We start from the raw sequence: 19,515 nt of genomic DNA, 5'->3' as shown, positions 1-19,515 counted from the left end.
ATGTATTATTTACAGTATGTGTGGCAGAATCTAAAAGAGATACACACATAAACACAGGCAATGAATTTAAGATCATTAGAAAACACTGGGGAATAAGAGGCAGAAAAGAAGCATACACTACCATCTCAGTTGTTTTTGAGTCCGGCTAAGTCTAAACTTAGACTCTATTGTAAACACTAAGAAAAAACTCCTCAAATGTTAAGTATGTATTCAGTAATTCAGAGCATCTTGTATCACCTTGTTTAAAAAACAAAGAATACCAAATATTTTTAATAAAAATAAATTCATAGAGAGGAAAATGAAAAATTCATATTTAATTACCTTTTCTAATTTTTTGGCCTCGATGTGTCGTAGTACTTGCTCTCGCCAGTCATGAGGAACTTTACTTTTTCCTGGAGGATCTAATAAAGAATGCTCAGAACTAACTCTCGCATTTGGTCTTTTTGAAGGACTAGTCCGTGAATAATTAAAATCACTAACTGACATAGTTCTCTCTGGTATTTCACTAATGGAGGGTCGAGCACTCTGAGGCCTTGATGCATTTGGACCATCGATGCTGTATGTTCGTGCAGAAAGAGGTCTCTGTGATCCTGACATCACTGGAGTTCTTCCCACTGAATGTAACTCTCTGTACGACAAATAATCTCCTTCTGGAATTTGGGCCCGCCTTGTGGGACCTGACTCACCAAGATTTACAGAAGCTGTAGAGGACACACTACTTTGTCGCTGAATCGTAGTTCGAGTTGCTCCAGGAATGAGTCGTTCATTTGGTGAGATGGCCCACACTTCCCCATGTCTTCCTGGGCCCATTCTCTGATGTAAATGGTATCCAGTACTAGCTCGAACGTTGTTATGGTTAGAGAAATTCATATTGGCAGAATGTTTAGCGTAACCGTGATTTTCTGTGCTCTCTGATCTAGGAAGGCGCTGAGGAGGAAAACTGACATGATCTATCTGGGGATTTTGTTTGCTGTGCCACATAGTGTCCTTGACAGCAGCACTGCTACTGTATTGAATATTATATTGTGGAGGACCATATATTTGAGGTGTAGATTGTGGGCCACTTATTGTGGAGCCTCTTATTATATTTGGCTCTTCAGGATTATGATTTGAGTCAAACTTGAAAATTGCCTTTGTACCTGATATTAAATCAGAAGATGAAGAAGAACCAGTAAATACTTGCAATGGTTGATCATACAAAAGTGTAGCAGACTTGCTCCTGACAATATTTTTTCCATCAACAGTAGATGTTACTTTAACTGTTGTACTTGGTTGCTGTGGTCCATTATCACTAACAATGTCATAGATTTTTAGTCCTCCAGTCTCCATATTAGTTATACTATGAGATTTCACAACAGATCCAATTGGCCCACTTCTCTGAGGGGAGAGATCTTCAGTGCTTTTGGAAATACCCATATCAACAGACGAATCAGTGTCATGTGGTTCAGTCCTCCTAGGGGACTGTGGAGTGTCCTCAGGATGTCCATTTGCCTTATTTACACATTCCAGATTAGGATACTTATTTCCATTTTCCAAGTGCTCAGCTTCTCCTTTAGCATTAATGCTTAAAAAGTCCGTTCCAAGCACTATATCTTGTGTCTTGGATCTTTCCACTATTTCTGGTTGAAATGTATCATTAGTTACAAGTTTATTAAGATTCATATTGATATGGTCTAATTTGTGAGATTCATCAGATGTGGCTGTTGAGTCAACACCTTTCTCAATAAGAACTAATCGCTCTTCAATATTCAAATCATATTCAGGTAAGTTAAAATCTTTTTTATCATGAACCTGGTAGTTTTCTTCTGTTGAATGATTTAAAACATCTCCATTTTGTAAAAGGCTGTTAAAATTTTCATCTTCTTGCCTAAAACAAAGATAATGTTATCATAAACATCATAAAGCCCAGTTTCTTAGTAACAAAAACATTAATAACTAATTAATGTGTAGCTACACAAAGTTAAAAGAGCTGATGAGAGTCAAAGACGAAAGTCATTTATTAGCAAGTATGTTATTTTAAAATATTATCGAATAATAAAGTAATGTAGATTTACATTAAATGGAGACAAGTAAAACATTAATTAAAATTCACAATCAATAATACCAATCACTTTGCCACAATATAGATTAATAAGGCTAAATGGTGAAGAAAAATGGACTTATCCACGTTTTCACGAATGCTAAAACATGAAATGCTTGAAAGATAGGTAGATACATGGAAAGCCAATGACTTCAAGTGTTGAGTGAAGAGCACAAAACATTTTTACAAATAATTCTGAAACCTTACATTAACTACAGTTAATAATAATTACTAATAATTATTAACTATAGTTAATCATTAACTAAGTAATTATTAGATTCAAATACATAAATACATTATAAAAAGGTAAGAAATAAACAATTACTCAAATATCTACAAAATGTAAAGACAATCAACAATACTAAAAACATATGTAGAACTAAAAACATGTAGAACTCAACAAAAAGTCAATTTTACTGTATGTTGATTTAAAAAAGAAAATAAAAAATGCAACATTGAAAAAATAATTTGAAGATCAAAAGCAAAACTAAATCTAATGATGTCTAAATGACTTCATTTTATTTGGCAAATATTTATAAATGTGCTCTTCCAAGATTACAGAAAACATTTTATTTCTACTTGGTAGAAATAAATAAATCTATTTCACACAAATATGAAAACATTTGTGTCATTTTGTATAAATATGCAAGTTATGTTTCAACAAGTATTCTTCAGTATTCATCTTCCCATTAGGTAATAGACTATATTACTAGAAATACAACAAAGAAAGTTGTGGATATATCCCTTTCTTAGCCTTTATTTCATTACATAAAAAACATGATTTATAAAATACTCAAGTAATTCCCAACAAAATATCAGTAACATTTTATTATTCAAGAAATTACTCATTATTTTAACATCTAAGAGGTTATAAAAATTATTATTTTACCACTAGGTTTTAGTCTCAAATTCAGAAAACATATAAATAATCATAATTACAACTACATAACGGCTAAACTCATTTTGAGACATAAAATTCATTTTCCTTTTACAACAATTCAAATCAATAAATACAAAATTTGACTTAAGATGCCTGGAATTTAAGAATCATTTGCCTCTAAAAAGTAGTCAACAATATCTACACAATTAGCTGTGGGTTCAGTAGAAACCCAAATCTTTCTAATAAGCACCTAGCTGATATATTATAACATGAAAGTAAAACAACAGTCTTATTTTGATAGCCAAATATATTGAGAGCTCAAATAATAGATGTTTTAAACTTCAGCTAATTTCAGCCTGTAGGAATTAAGTCTTGTTTCGGAGTCTGACCTACAAATTTAAGTCTAAGTCAAAGATACAGAAGTAATTAAAAGTACTGAATGCTCTTTAATGACACTCCCCAAAAAAGAGTATCTAAAAAATACCTATTTCAACTTGAATTACTCCAAACAAGCTATTTATGTTGTAATACCTAAAAATATCATAAAAGTGTTCAACTTTTTAATGAGGAGAATTAGGATATTTTAAATCTTTTCTTCCCCATTTATATTTTTAAAAGTTTATTTTTTTAGTAATCCCTACACCCATGTGAGGCTTGAACCCAGAACCCAACGATCAAGAGTCACAAACTGTTCGGACAGAGCCAGCCTGGTCCCTTCTTCTTCCCCATTTAAAAAACTAATTTAAAATGGAAATGTAGAAAAGTTAAGTAATTAGTAATAAAATGGGGACGAAACCATACACTACCTGATCTACTTCTATAATATTAATTTGTGAAATCTTTGGTTTTAGTCCATATATTGATTTGCCTTATTATCTCTATTGTACAAAAAAAATTATTCTGTTAAGATGTCACAAACCTGATTTTGGAATTAATACCACCAATATGGGTTTGTTTCATTGGAGAGCAGAGTGAGGTATCTTGACTACTATCAGTATTAAGAGAAACTGAATCAGACATCCGAGATGGAGAAGAACAGTTGCTGTTATTCTGATTGCTATTGTGTGTAACTTCATCTGATAAAGAATCTGTATCCTTTGTATCATCTGAAACAAAAAAACTTAAGCCGTTGATAAAGTCACTAAGAATTTGTGTTTAATACTTTGAAGTGAAGACAAATGGCATTTATATTGTACTGGTTCAAATACATAAAAAATTATATGGATAAAAAGACAACCAAAGCCACTTTTGAAAATTCAGTCCTAATACACACAAAGATTAAAGAATTTAAAACTCATAATACCATTAGTTTTTGACAAATATAACATATGTTAAGGTTACCGAGAATTTGATTTAGTTTTTACTACTGGCAAGATGATATTACACAATGTTTTTCTAAGGACATCAATTAATTTTAGTGACTATGGCTCTTCCACTCAGTTACAATTGTCTTTTGAAAGTAGGCTCTATGCCCAATGTGAGGCTTGAACTCACAACCCAGAGATCAAGAGTTGCATGCCCTATTGACTAAGCCAGCCAGGTGCCCCCACATTCATTACTTTAAAAAGTCATAATAATAAAGAATAAATAGTATAGTTCACAGCTTAGGTAAATTTATCTGGGGAAGAAATTATTTCATACATGTATGCAACTGTTTTGATCTATCCTGAAAATAAAAATGAGCAATACAGTCAATTAAAAAAAATTACCAATCAAGGAGTTTTCACAAGGTCAGCTCTCTTTTCCTGTTTTTAAGCCATTTCAAAGAACTGCATATGAAAAATAAACTATCAATATATGAAATGGCTTTTGTTTTTTATATAAACAGAAATAGACAATATTTATACTCCATTATAGACAGGTACTATTAAAAAGTATTATTTTTTTTTTAAGTAATAATGAAAAGATAATAACTTGGGCACTTGGCTGGCTCAGTTGGTGGAGCATGCGACTGTGGAACTCAGGGTCAGGACTTCAAGCTCCAAGGTGGGCACAGAGCTTACTTAAAAACAAAACAAAAGAAGATAATAACAGTATTTTTACAACCCTAAAGGCTGTTTTTAACTAATGCAATTCTATCCAAATCATAGAAATTGTATATATAGACACAGAAATAGGAGATTGTATGAATTAAAAATATTTTTTTTGTTCCAAAAGGAGCACAGTTCAATTAGTCTGAATTTGTGTTTACAGTTGGCAGTAATAGTACATAGGGCTCAGGATCTTCAATTTTAAGGTATTTGGGTGCTGGGTTTTTAATTTTTAAAATATCGTTAAACAAGATGGCAGGTAAGTTCTTTCCTAGACATATTCCTCTTCTTCTACCTCGTTGTGACAGTTAGAAATATGTAAAATATTTAGCATAGTAATAAGCAGCAACTAGTAAGTACTCAAATATCACTACCACTATTATCATGAAACCTAAACTATCTAAGGGCCAGCTGGATAGTAAGTTTCATTAATGCCATAAAGGCAAAGGCTGGATAAATATTTGGTAAAGATACTACAGACCAGTTCAGGCACTTATGGGGAGGAGTGAGACAAGGATGAAAGGAAAGGATAGATACCCTTCAAATTCCCTTTCATTTCTAAGAAGGGCCTGAGATTCTATGTTATGTGAAAAATGGCTATGGTGTGAGAATGGTTTAAAAAAGAGTTCTAGGACAGAAAAATAACAATAAGCAGCTATTCTACATCAGATACAGTGCTAGATCTGAGTACGATGAATAATCTAGTACATCTGATACTCATAAAGTCCTTCATCAGCCTCAGTGTATGTCAAGTCAGGTAACTTCATATGGATAAAATTAAGTAGCTCAAGGATTACATGGCAAGTAAGTGGCAGAAATGAAATCATAATCCAGTTTTGTGTGCCTGTGAAGCCCATGACCTTATAAGTAAACATGTATGAGGGAAGAGAAAAAAAATCTAACAATATTCTTCTTTAAAAACTAGGAAGATTAGGAACAGAACTTTTAAAAAAGCATGTTTTAAAAATTGTTTCTAAAAAGTGTTTTAAGTAACATAATGATATTTAGTGAAATTTATTTCAAAAAAATTTATAAATTTGATAAATCCAGCCCATTTCTATTCCTAGCACTTTCAATATCTAACCTTTTTTGTTATTACTAAGAGCTACAACTTTTGGCTGGTTAATAGAGCTTTCAATTAACGGTGGTCGCATCTCTGCCATTTTCATCTCTTCATCAGATGAAAGTTCTTCAGATTCCTAATGTAAAGAAAAAAGAAAGAAAATATTTAAATAAATTTTGGTTTCTTTAAATGAATACATATTAACTCATAAGAACTTCAAAGAGAAAATAATATTTAGAACATGGATGAAACTTTTTTATGGTAATATTGACTAAAACTAGTATATGATTTAAATTTTTCAAGATACGGCAATAAAACTATGGTAATTATTAACAATATGTCGAATGGCTATGGGATAAAATTCCGTGGTAGGCCTTAATTCAAGTGTATTAATGATTACTATGTGCTGTTACTATGTCAAGTGCTACAAATACAAAAATGAATAAAACATAATCCCTGTCTTAGAAAAACTTGTTTAGCGAAGGTGCTCCAAAAAAAGTCCCTTCCGAATTCTCAAATTTATTCTAAAATTATCAGGTTCCAAGGAATCAGAAGGACTGAGGTATTCTTCTATTAAAATGAATTCATGGCAATTTTTGCCCAATTTGAAGACAGAATTTTTTATTAATCTCCATGAATTTTTCTCTAATATTTGGCAACTATCCCAGACTATCTGCCACTGAGTGCTACTAAGTGAAAGGGGGTGCAGGGGAGGGAGGAGGACCTGGTAGTGAACAAACATTTATACAGATATTTTAACAATGCGCATACTCTCTATATAAAAACAAATCTTTTGCACGTTAAATTATTCATAGTTAAGGATGAAAATAAATAAAAATTCTTAAAAACTGTTCTGTTAAAAGTACTAAGACTTTTAGGTACTCACAAGTGACATAATAAAGACATGGACAAGGGTCAGCAAACTATTTCAGTAAAAATGCCAGATCATAAGTATGTTACACTTCAAGGGCCCTAAAGGTCTCTTCAACTACCCAACTCTGTCACTGTAGCACAACTTTGCCACAGACAACATGTAAACAAATGACTGTGGTTTTGTGCCAGAAAAACTGAATTTCACCTAATTTTTCACATGTTGTGAAATATTCTTTTGATTTTTATTCAACCCTTTAACAACATAAAAGCTGTTCTTAGCTTGCAAGCCATATAAAAGACAGGCAGTGGGCCAGATATAGGCCACAGGCCATACGTAGTTTGCCAAATCCCATTTGTAGGACTGTACTACAATGGAAAGAGACTTCTAATTAGAATAGCCAGACAAAGTAAAAGTGGAAGTAAGAGAAGTGAAGGGTGAGGTAAGACAGGAATGACTTCTGAACAGAGGAAAGCATGGAAATAAGAGAAGGTATGTAAAGCATGTCAACTCCATGTAGTTGGAGCTCAGATAACTGGCAGGAGACAGAAAAGTCAGGTTGGACTGAGTAGGAAATTATGTGTTGGTCATTATTGGACGTTGCCAAACCAGGAACTCGTAACATGAGATTATCTTTTAAAATGGTAACTCTGGGGGCACCTGGGTGGCTCAGCCAGTTGGGCGTCTGACTTCGGCTCAAGTCATGATCCCACAGTTCGTGGGTTCAAGCCCTGTGTCAGGTTTGGGCTCTGTGCTGACAGCTCAGAACCTGGAGCCTGTGTTGGATTCTGTCTCCCTCTCTCTGCCCCTCCCCCACTCATGCTCTATCTCTCAAAAATATATAAACATTTAAAAAATACATAAATAAAATGGTAACTCTGGTATTAAGAATATATGGGAAGAGAAAGAAACCGGCAGAAAGGGATCTAGCTATCCTAACAGTCCTAATGAAAAAACTTGATCTGTCCTTAGCCAATGGCAGTGATGACAGCTGATAAAGAAATAAAGAATTTGAAAGAAATTTTGGCACTAACAGGACTTAATGATAAAATGAATGCAAAAAACGAGAGAGCAAAAGAAAGAAGGGCAAATGGTCTGTCCTAATCTTTGACATGTGCAGTACTTTCAACTGCTGAGCAGACTTCCTTCTTCATGAATTATACTACACCTGGGTGTCTGGGAGCTGTAGCCTCCTAGATGTCCTCCTACCTTTCTGTCTTTTGTGCTCAAATCAATGAATCCTCCTGCAGTTAGCATTTATTTTTGCCTTTCTTACTCTTTCCCCTTGGATATTGCATTTTCTTCAACGATTATGTGTAATGTAGATAATTTGATTTATAATCCCGTTTTCGTTTCTCTTCTAAGCTAAAGATACCTGTTAAGTGTTCAAATTCCACATATCCAAAAACAAACTAGACCTTCTAAGCCTGTTTGTTCTTTTAACACCCCACTTCAGTTGATGGCATCATCATCCATTCAAACATGGTTATGTGACTGTCCCCTCTGCCCCATTCCTTACAGTCAGGAATATTTCCATACTAAATCTCTTACATTTGGACAACTAAGTTCCAGTCCACATTGTCTACTATTATTATTCAAAAAGCCTTCAAACTTGGGAGAATTCAGTAGCTGTTGCCAGATAACCCTAATACATAGATCACAAGTAATGCTCTGCTAAAAGGCCTTCATGACTCCTCAAACACTATACAACAATTCATAGCATGGCTTTCAAGAGCCTCATCATCAGGACCCAATCTACTGTACTAATTTTGTTTCATTCTACCACCCTGATATGCTCAGCTAGATGAAACATGTTCTTTTCTATATTTCTCAAACACCACTCTTATGCTACCATTATTCCTTTCATACTTTATTCAGTTCTCCTATTTCTGTTAGATGAACTATTCCAAGGTATAGGTTAAATACTTCCTTCACCCTAAAGCATTCTTGGTTGTTCCTAGCCAGAAAGTATCTCTTTTCTAAATTTATGTAGCACTTAATATTTTTATTACTTAGTATTTTTCTTATACACTCAGCATTGTCTAACCCTAATTATATTCTATATACCCATTTATCCATTCTGCCACCAAAGCTCCAAACACAATGCCTTACACACAGAATTATACTAAATGAAGTATTAAGTACACTGGGACAAACCTTATAACCTTTTCACAGACTTTGTTATATTAGGTTCAATGTATATAATAAGTGTACTGAAAGATGTGATCCATTCAAAATACATTTACAAACCATGAAGTTTCTTTCTTGTAGTAAATACTAGCTCAAAGGATAACCCTGAAGACAGATGTGCTTTGAATGCATTTAAATTTTCAGGAATAAAGAGGCTATTATAAACCCACAGTATCACTATTTGTGTATTATTCTCCAACAGAACTTTCTATAATGACAGAAATGCTCTATCTGTGCAGTTCAACTTGGTAAACACTAACTAGCTAGACATGTGGCTATTGACCACTTAAAATGTAGGCTAGTAAAACTAAGAAGCAAAGTTCTTTATTTACTTAAATAGCCACTTATAACTAGCGGATACATAGTGGACAATGTAGCTATAAATCAAAAACCCTCCAGAATTTTATTTTGTAAAGTTAGAGCTTTACTGTTTTACATGACTTCCACCAGCGTATGAGGGGAATGCAAACAAACAAAAGGTGTGGCCGCTTATGAAAAACTGGCAGTTTCTCACATGGGTAAACACAGAGTAACCATACGATTCAACAATTCTACTCTTAGGCATATGTCTAACAAAAAAGAAAATATATACCGACACAAAAATTTGTACACAAATATTCACAATAGCTTTATGCACTATTGCCAAAATGTGGAAATAACCAAAATATCCACTGTTAACAATTACAATGGAGTATTACTGACATAAAAGTGAACTGATACATAAAAAAATGAACCAATACAATAAAACAGTATTGATACATGTTATAATATGGATATCTAAAATACTAAGTTAAAGAAAAGTTACAAAAGACCAGCTATCATATGATTACATCATTAATATAAAATGCCAACAACAGCCAAATCTACAGAGGCAGATAAAGTAGATAAGATGTCTAGGACTCAGGGGTACAGAGAAGTTGTGGGGAAATGGCTAAGAAGTATTGGATTTCTTTCTGGGATAACAAATGTTCCACAAGTAATGTAGTGAAGGATGGACAACTTCTAGTATACCAATAGTCACTGAATAGTACCCTGTATTTAAATCGGTGAATTATATAGTATGTGAGTTATACCTCAATAAAGCTGTTAAAAAAAAAAAGTCACAGCTTTTATTGATCCACCAGAAGACTCTTTAAAGTCTCAGACTCCACCAAAAAACTAGAACTGATAAATGAATTCAGAAAGCCACAGGATATAAAATCAATATACAGAAATCCATTGCATTTCTATACACTAAAAATGAAGTAGAAAGAGAAATTAAGAAAATAATCCCATTTACAATTGCTCCAAAAATAATAAAATACCTAAGAATAAACCAAGGAGGTTAACTCTAAAAACTGCAAAACACTGATGAAAGAAATTGAAGATGACACAAACAAATGGAAAGATATTCCATGCTCATGGATTGGAAGGACAAATATTGTTAAAATGTCCATGGTACCCAAAGCAGTCTGTAGATTTAATGTAATCAATATCAAAATACTAATAGCAGTTTATAAAGAACTAGAACAAATAATCCTAAAATTTGTATGGAACCCTCAAAGACCCCAAAGTAGCCAAAGCAATCTTGAAAAAGAAGAATGGGGGCACCTGGCTGACTCAGGTGATAGAGCATGTGACTCCTGATCTCAGGGTTGGGAATTCAAGCCCCACGCTGGGCATGGGACCTACTTAAAACAAAGCAAACAAAATAAAATAAAGAAGAACAAAATTGGAAGTAGAATAATCCCAGAATTCAAGATATACCACAAAGCTGCAGTAATCAAAACAGTATGATATTGGCACAAAAACAGAAACATAGATCAACGGAAGAGAAAAGAACCCAGCAATAAACCCAGTCATATAGTCAATTAATCCTCAACAAAGCAAGAAAGAATATCCAATGGGAAAAAGAATGTCTCTTGAACAAATGGTGTTGGGAAAAGTAGACTTCAACATGCAAAACAATGACACTGGATCACTTCCTTAAACCATACACAGAAATAAACTCAAAATGGATTAAGGACCTAAATGTGAGAAATCCTAGGAGAGAACAAAGGCAGTAATTTCTCTGAGATTGGCCATAGCAACATTTTTCTAGATAATGTCTTTGGAGGCAAGAGAAACAAAAGCAAAAATAAACCATTAGGACTACATCAAAATAAAAAGCTTCTGCAAAGCAAATAATAAAACTAAAAGACAACCTACTGAATGAAAGAAGATATTTGCAAATGAACATCTGATAAACGGTTAGTATCCAAAATATATAAAAATGTACACAACTCAACACCAAAAAACCCCCAAATAATCCGATTAAAAAATGGGCAGAGGGGCGCCTGGGTGGCTCAGTCAGTTAAGCGTGTGACTTTGGCTCAGGTTATGATCTTGTGGTTCATGAGTTCAAGCCCTGCATCGGGCTCTGTGCTGACAACTGAGAGCCTGGAACCTGCTTAGGATTCTGTGTCTCCCTTTCTCTCTGTTCATCCCCTACTCGTACTCTGTCTCTCTCTCTCCCAAAGATAAATAAACATTAAAAAAAAAAAAACATTAAAAAAAATAGGCAGACAACATTAAAAGACATTTCTCCAAAGAGGTCATACAGATGGCCAACAGACACATGAAAAGATGCTCAATATCACTCTTCATCAGGGAAATGCAAATCAAAACCACAATGGAGTATCACCACACCTGTCAGAATGGCTAAAATCAAAAGCAAGAAACAAGTATTGGTGAGGATGGGGAGAAAAAGGAACCCTCTTGCACTGCTGTTGGGAATGCAAACTGATACGGTCACTGTGGAGAACAATATGGAAGTTCCCCCCAAAATTAAAAATAGAATTACTATATGATCCCGTAATTTCACTACTGGGTATTTACCCAAAGACTATGAGAACACTAATTTGAAAAGATATATACACCCCTATGTTTTTGGCATTATTTATAAAAGCCAAAATATGGAAGTAGCCCAAGTGTCTGTAGATAGATGAATGGATAAAGAAGTAGATATACACACAACAGAATATTAGACAGAAAAAAGAAAGAGATCTTGCTATTTGCAACAACATGGATGGACCTAGAGAGTATTAATTTTAAGTGAAATAAGTCAGAGAAAGACAAATATCATATGACTTCACTCATAAATGGAATTTAAGACACAGAACAAAGGAAAAAAAAGAAACAAATTGAGAATCAGACTCTCAACTACAGAGAACAAACTGATGGTTACCAGAAGGGAGGTCAAAGGAGGGATGGGTGAAATAGGTGATGGGGATTAAGGAGAGCACTTGTTATAATGAGCACCAGATAGTGTATGGAAGTGTTGAATCACCATATTGTACACTTTATTTTTTTATATTAGTCTCTTTCATCTTAAAAAAATTTTTTTTAATCTTTATTTATTTTTGAGAGAGAGAGAGAGAGAGAGAGAGAGAGCGAGCAGGGGAGGAACAGAGAGAGAGGGAGACACAGAATCCAAAGCAGGCTCCAGGCTCCAAGCTGTCAGGCACAGAGCCCGATGTGGGGCTCAAACCCACGAATCGTGAGATCATGATTTGAGCCTAAGTCTGACGCCTGACTAAGCCATCCAGGCGCCCCTCTTTTATCTTTTTAAAATATTCATTTGAGAGAGAGAGTGCAAGCAGGGGAGGGTTAGAGAGAGAGAGGGAGAGAGAGAGAATCCCAAGCAGACTTTATGCTGCAGCACAGAGCCCGATGTGAGGCTTGAACACATGAAGTGTGAGATCATAACCTGAGTCGAAATTAAGAGTCGGACGCTCAACTGACTAAGCCACACAGGTGCCCCGGGTCCCTTTTATTTAAAAAAAATTTTTTTTTGATATTGTACACCTTTAGCTAATATAACACTGTATGCTAACTATACTGAAATTTTAAAAATCGCAGACATTCAAGAAAAAAAATGCTTCACAATTAAGCAATGATAAATGCTTAACGAGTGAAATAATTTAAATACACCAATGGTAACCTTTTCATTGTTAAGTTTCATTGTTAAGCAACTGCTATTATGTTTTTAACGAATTAGAATAGAACCACCAGGATCTAATTTACATAGTAAACATCTGAGTGCAATGCAGGTAGAAAATTTTAAGTTCAAAGTAATAAATGAGAGATACTATAGCACACATCATGAGATTTCTTTATGGCAAATGAGTTAGCATATTTTGTTTTCAGTATCAGTTTTCTTCTATCTTTAGTTAGCAACAATGAAATACTAAATTCTTACAGTTGTTAACAACTAATTGTTCCAGAGAATAATCACAAAGCCATACCTCAAAAACATCATCATGATTAACAATATGCTTCAAGTTCTCAGAAGCTTTCGTGTTTGCAGTCACTGGTAGACTTCCAGGGCTAATCTCAGCTTCAGATTCACTGGTCTTCTGTGGAGAGTTTCCTATCATATACTTTTCTCTTTCATCAGCTTTGATTCTCACTGGAGTGGTACTTTCTGAAGTCTAAGTAAAAGAAAAGATAAAGAATTCATATTCCTTAAAGCTTTGTATCTATTTTTTTACTACAGTTCAGATTAGAATTTAAAAGTAGGAGCTCCTGGCTGGCTAAGTAGGAAGAGAGTGTGACTCTTGATCTCGGGGTTGTGGGTGTGAGATGCACAGTGGGCGTAGAGATTATTAAAAAAATAAATATTTTAACATCTTCCTATTCTGAATAAATCAAGGAAACTTTAAACATGGAAATCTGCAGCACTTACAGATAAATGTGCATTTGGGGAGCAGGGGGTCCCCAAAGTTTCATGAACCACATTAAACTCTACAATTTAGCTGAGGCTACATTTCATCTCAAAGGCTGCAAAGCTGGTGTTCATGAGTGAGTCATTTAGCTCAGCAAGGTCAAAATCAAGATGGTTAGATTGTTTTCTGCTGAATGTAGAATATATAGCAACTCTAGTGATGTGGGAAAACTTTTGTTTCTGTGATATAATGTGGGAAAGAAAAGCCCATTAAAGGAACACACACTTTAAGGATTTGTCTAGGTTTCTGAAACATCCCAAGGAAAGTACCATGGTCTGTCATAGCAATTACATTTAAAATTAGAATTGGGTAGGGTGGGTCAATGTTCTCAGGGGAAAAACAGTATTTCCATAACAATAAATTTAAGGATATTCGTTATCTTATTTTTATTCAGACAAGATTTTTTAAAAGTTATGTTGATGCTATCCTGCCCATCTGGAAAGCCTATAACCATACTGAAGTGGTAAGAATAGCAATTAGAGTTTGCTAATTATTCCAGCTCTTACTTCAAATAGCCGGGAACAGCCTAAATCTGGGAGGACATTATAGCGTATACAAAAAGAATCATTATATAAATTATTAAAGTTTTAAAGTGCTTGAAATAAGTTTTAGTCAATACTTTTATTTTTAATTTTTCAGTTTACTTACTTATTTTGAAAGAGAAAAAGAGAGAGGGAGAGAGAGAATGAGAGCAGGGGAGAGGCAGAGAGAGAGAGGGAGGGAGAGAATCCCAAGTAGGCTCTGTGTTGTCAGTGTAGAGCCCGACGTGGGGTTCAATCCCATGATCTGAGATGACGACCCTGAGCTGAAATCAAGAGTCGGCTGCTCGACTGAATGAACCACCCAGATGCCCCTAGTCAATTTCTTTAAAATGAGTTTTCTGGGGTGCCTGGGTGGCTCAGTTGGTCGAGGGTCAGACTCTTGGTTTCAAGTCAGGTCATGATCCTGGGGTCGTGGGATCGAGCCCCATGTCAGGCTCCGTACTGAGTGTGGAGCCTGTTGAAGATTCTTTCTCCCTCCTTCTTCCGCTCTCCCCTGCTCCTGTTCTATCTCTAAAAACAAATTAAAAAAAAAAAAAATTTAAAATGAGTTTTCTAACCTTCACACCCACATCATTATTTACAACTTGCTGATCTTCATGTGGTTTCAAATCTTTTCCAGAATCTTCATAAGTCTCTTCATCTTTTAATCTATGTACAATGGTTTGAACAGTTTTGACCATATTCTTAAGCTCATCTGGGTATGGTGTTGGATATCTCTTTAAATTTCCCTCCTAGGGAAATAAAATAAATTAAATTTGAAATATGGATAAATATTTTAACATCAACCTCAAAATTTAATCTACAATGCAACTTAATTACATTGGTTATCTGGCTCCTGGGGTAGCTTTAAAAACAGAGGATAGGCCATTGAAAGCATTTTAGACACAATAAAAGCATGGTTTTATCAATAGTAAAAGAATTTATAGTTACAGATTTAACTAATGTTTTGAAACTTTTTTTTTAGCAGACTTAAATATATTCCATTTTAAGATTTATGGTGTGGATATTGCCAATACCATCGCTAGGCTTTCAAACAGTTGTTTTCTGGTATTTACCCAGACACATATAAACCTCCTACAATTATATACATCTTATATGCCAAGAACCAAGTACTTCCAAAGTCAGCCTAATGTCATTTTCTGGGATTCAGCTAGTTTACATAAGGTAAAAATAATTACATTCATGAGTAACTTGGAAATGTATTATTCACTACTTGTCACTGCCACACTCTCAATCTCATAAAGAAAAAATTGTTCAAAACAGAATTCTTTATCTCTAGAATATAAGTAAATAATAAATCATTAAAAAAAGGGAAGAGGGAAAAACAATCAGGTTTTTCTCTTCAGGACTCACCCGGGGAGGTGCTTCCCTTTCATCTTTGTCTTCATCACAATCAAATGCCACTTGAGCGCGCTGTTTCCTCTGTTCCTCCCACAATGAAGGATTAAAACTTTCATTATCTGATATGAACATAACTAGAGGAAAACAAACAAAAAACAAAAACAAAATCCACTATATTTTACAGTATTATGAAAAGCTACTACTTGTTTATAACTTTCTTTAGGAATGACATTCATTAAGTTAAGACTGGTCAACGCCACCAGCATTAAATGCTACATTAAGAAGTAGGCTGTGATTCTAGTATTTCTTTACAATATTCATCATGTATCTTTTCTTCCTTAAAGGTAATGTGTCTTGTTACCAGAAGGGTTCCTGATAAGAATCTAACAATTACAACGGGGTAGAAAGGTGACTGTGTGCAGTTTCCTACAAAAAAGAGCATGGTAACAGTGCTCACTTCAGCAATACATATACCACATGGTAATATATAAATTATTTCATCCAAGTTTTTGCATTCAGAATAATCTTCCCAATTCCAATATTGTTCATTATGTATGGGGGAAAGGAAGGTGAAGACAAAGTGAGTTATTTTGAGTTAAAAAGATTACCCTGAAGCCTTGTAATTACATCCTTGCATTAAACATTATACTTTATATAGCTTTACTTAAGTAAAGTGCTTACAAGATATTTTCTATATCAAAATGCAAGGAAAATTAAAAATCTAATATAAGCTCAACACTATATATCCTCCTATGCAACATACAATTAAAGGTAAAGATTTAACAGCTGTTACAGTTTTTCAATTAGGCAACTAAGACAGATCTAAGGCTTAAAAATTAATCCATTTGTCTATTATATATCACCATACAGAAGTTTGTGCAATACAAGATCAAATCACAAATTGTTTTCTGCCAATTAAAAATGACTATACCTACTCAAAAGGAATTAAAAGCACCTAAAATTAGCGAACAGAAAAAAATGAAATTCCTGGAATACCCATATATGGTCAGTTTGAACACTTATGCAAAAGTAGCATAAACACCGTTAATTGTTAGTCCTTATTTTGGGCTTCTTACCATACTTTAATTTCATATCCAAACTAAATACCACAAAACCAAATATGAACAATTGGAATCGAGTTTTTGTCTTCAGCTTTTCCTTGTTTTCATCACCTGGTTCGAGAATTTTTTCTTTAATTACTTTGTGGCATTGCTCAACAGCTAATGAATCAGAAAGTTAGTTTTTGTTTGTTTGTGGAATGTGATTCAAATTCCTAGGAATATCTATAGATTTCTGTTGTAGACTTGGGAAGGTAAGCCAACCCAAGCAGTCTGCAACAACCTACTTCCAGGCAGCAATTTTAATCACCAGCCTAGGCCAGAAATCCCTTAACTGTTTTTACATCATGCCAAAGTAATCTTATGCTAGAACTTTTTCAGAACCTTAAGATAAGTAACTTTCACCATGCCTTTCATTCTTGCCAACTTCTGGTCACTTACACTTTCTACCCTTTAGTATAAATCTCACATCTTTTGAGATTCAGGGTATCAGGTGATACTATCACTTTCTCTGTATTTTAGACTCTGTATTTTAGCCACTAAGACTGATCACCCTGGTATATTCATGGAAGATTCTAGTGTTTGCCTACAGTCTTTCTCTCCACTTAAAACCTGCCAATATCCTGAATGATAACAATGTGTGAAGACCACCCCCCTCCCCACTTCAACACTACAATTTCATAGTTCCTCAATTTCCTCATTCCAATATCCACCTGCATTTCACCAATGTGATTCCTAACCATGGTCACACTCAAGACCTAGGCTTCTGTAACTCTTCCTCCTCCTTGACCACTACACACTTGTCCTTTCAAATCACTCACTTCCCTATTATTGTTCATAAACTTTGAGTTCCTTATTCTCATTTCTTACTCTCCCTGTAAAATCACTCTAGGTTTTACTTTCTTTTCTATCCAGCTTAGATTTCATGATATATTATTTTAACCACTCTCACATTTCTTGCCCCTTTTCCTTAGGTAATACCTATGCAACAAAACCCATAATGTGTTACTTCAATCATCTTCTTTGTTTTGGACTGCTGACTTCTACCAGAGAAGAGTGACATCACCTTGTTGTTTAGAACCATTACATACTCATGGTATCCCCTCATCTTTGCTCCATCTTCAGCGCCACCCAGGAATCCTATTTATTTCTAGTTGGTCTTTTCTCCCACTATAAGTCACTTACCTCAAAGGTCCTTCCCTCAACCTCTAGAGGCAATTTTTTCTTTGAGATCAGTGAGTAAAGAAAAGCAATCAAAAGCCTCAAACTGATAAATGCCCCCACACCTGCAACAACCTGCTTCCCCCAGCTACAAACTGTTATATGGATGCATACTTCCCATTCAACAATGATTCCTCTAAGTAGGCCCAAAATACCAGGCCTTCTCTTTCAAATTCACCCATCATTATCCCCCCTCTACAACATGAGCTTCTTTTTTTTTTTTTTAAGATTTTATTTTTAAGTAATCTGTACACCCATTATGAAGCTTGAACTCACAACCCTGAGATCAAGAGTTGTGTGCTCTACCAACTGAGCCAGCCAGGTGCCCCAGAACACGAGCTTCTTGAAAGCATGGATTTTTCTTTTTAAATATTCAGATTTAACACACTGCTTAGATCTAACACAGGTGTTCAATAAAAATTGAATGAATTTGGGGCACCTGGGTGGCTCAGTCGGTTGAGCGTCCGACTTCAGCTCAGGTCATGATCTCACAGCTCGTGAGTTCGAGTCCCGCATCGGGCTCTGTGCTCACAGTTCAGAGCCTGAAGCTTGCCTGGGATTCTGTTTCTCCCTCTCTCTCTGCCCCTAACCCACTCACATTCTGTCTCTGTCTCTCTCAAAAATAAATAAACATTAAAAAAAATTGAATGAATTAAATGTGAACAAAGCATCTATTCCTCTTAAAGTATATAAAACTCCAAGTCAAGAACACTGTGTTTTCTGACTTGTTTATTTCTTTGAGGCAAAGTCATAAAGGAAAAAGCTTTTCCTGCATTTGAAAAGAAATCCACCCAGTTGGCCATGTCAATGTAGTTTCTGATTTGGTATTGTAAGTGCAGTATGTTACAGTGCTATATGGAAATACTTTAAGAACACGTAAACTCTACGAGGACTTAAACATTCTAAGTTTATCTCAGACCTGTCCTTTTAAGACTCTTCCATTCTAAAACACATCTCTCAAATCAAAAATTCAAAGTGGCAAGATTTTATTTTGCTACTTCTACTCTTTGTATCAGAAATAAATTTCTTAACTGAACTATGACCTCTTTTAAAAAGAAACAGTAAGAGGATAAATTGAAATGACAGAAATGAGAGAAGGCCAGGTAAATCTGAATCATGAAAACAGAAGACAATAAGAGAAATCAAAGCATGAGTACACCCATGATTAGAACAGTTCTAAGCAGCAGTCACCAAACTTCTGTTAAGTGGTCAGATAATAAATATGGTTAGCTTTGTGAGCCCAGAGACCAATGTGAAGACACTATGGTAGGTGCTTAGGAAAGAAATCAAATTTCCACAAGATTTCTAACAAATTTAAGATATATGTACTAATAACTGAGTACCATTATGGTATTATAGTTCTACCAATGAGAAGACTGAAGGTCTCGCTGTTAGGAGTAACATTTTGCTTAACTGGTGCTGGCTATCATCAAACTGATGCAAAGAGTCACCTGTAAAAACTATTCTTACCTTGTGGGCCACACAAAAACAGGT

At 34.7% G+C, this 19,515-nt stretch overlaps 1 protein-coding gene across 11 annotated transcripts in view; it reads right to left on the bottom strand.

Moving 5' to 3' along the window:
- ERBIN (erbb2 interacting protein) overlaps nt 1-19,515 on the bottom strand; it is a 127,940-nt gene that overhangs the window by 14,028 nt on the left and 94,397 nt on the right. For all 11 annotated transcript variants that reach the window (XM_049649526.1, XM_049649528.1, XM_049649532.1 and 8 more), the window contains exons 16-21: nt 15,755-15,876; nt 14,959-15,132; nt 13,380-13,565; nt 6,075-6,189; nt 3,880-4,066; nt 322-1,867 (exon numbers count right to left, since the gene is read on the bottom strand). In XM_049649526.1, coding sequence (XP_049505483.1) covers nt 322-1,867; nt 3,880-4,066; nt 6,075-6,189; nt 13,380-13,565; nt 14,959-15,132; nt 15,755-15,876 — 2,330 coding nt within the window. The remainder of the gene's footprint in view (nt 1-321; nt 1,868-3,879; nt 4,067-6,074; nt 6,190-13,379; nt 13,566-14,958; nt 15,133-15,754; nt 15,877-19,515) is intronic.

This window comes from Panthera uncia (assembly GCF_023721935.1).
Source record: "Panthera uncia isolate 11264 chromosome A1 unlocalized genomic scaffold, Puncia_PCG_1.0 HiC_scaffold_17, whole genome shotgun sequence".
NCBI lineage: Eukaryota > Metazoa > Chordata > Mammalia > Carnivora > Felidae > Panthera > Panthera uncia.
Note: the sequence above shows the minus strand (reverse complement) of the source record. Positions and strands in the feature narration are given on the sequence as shown.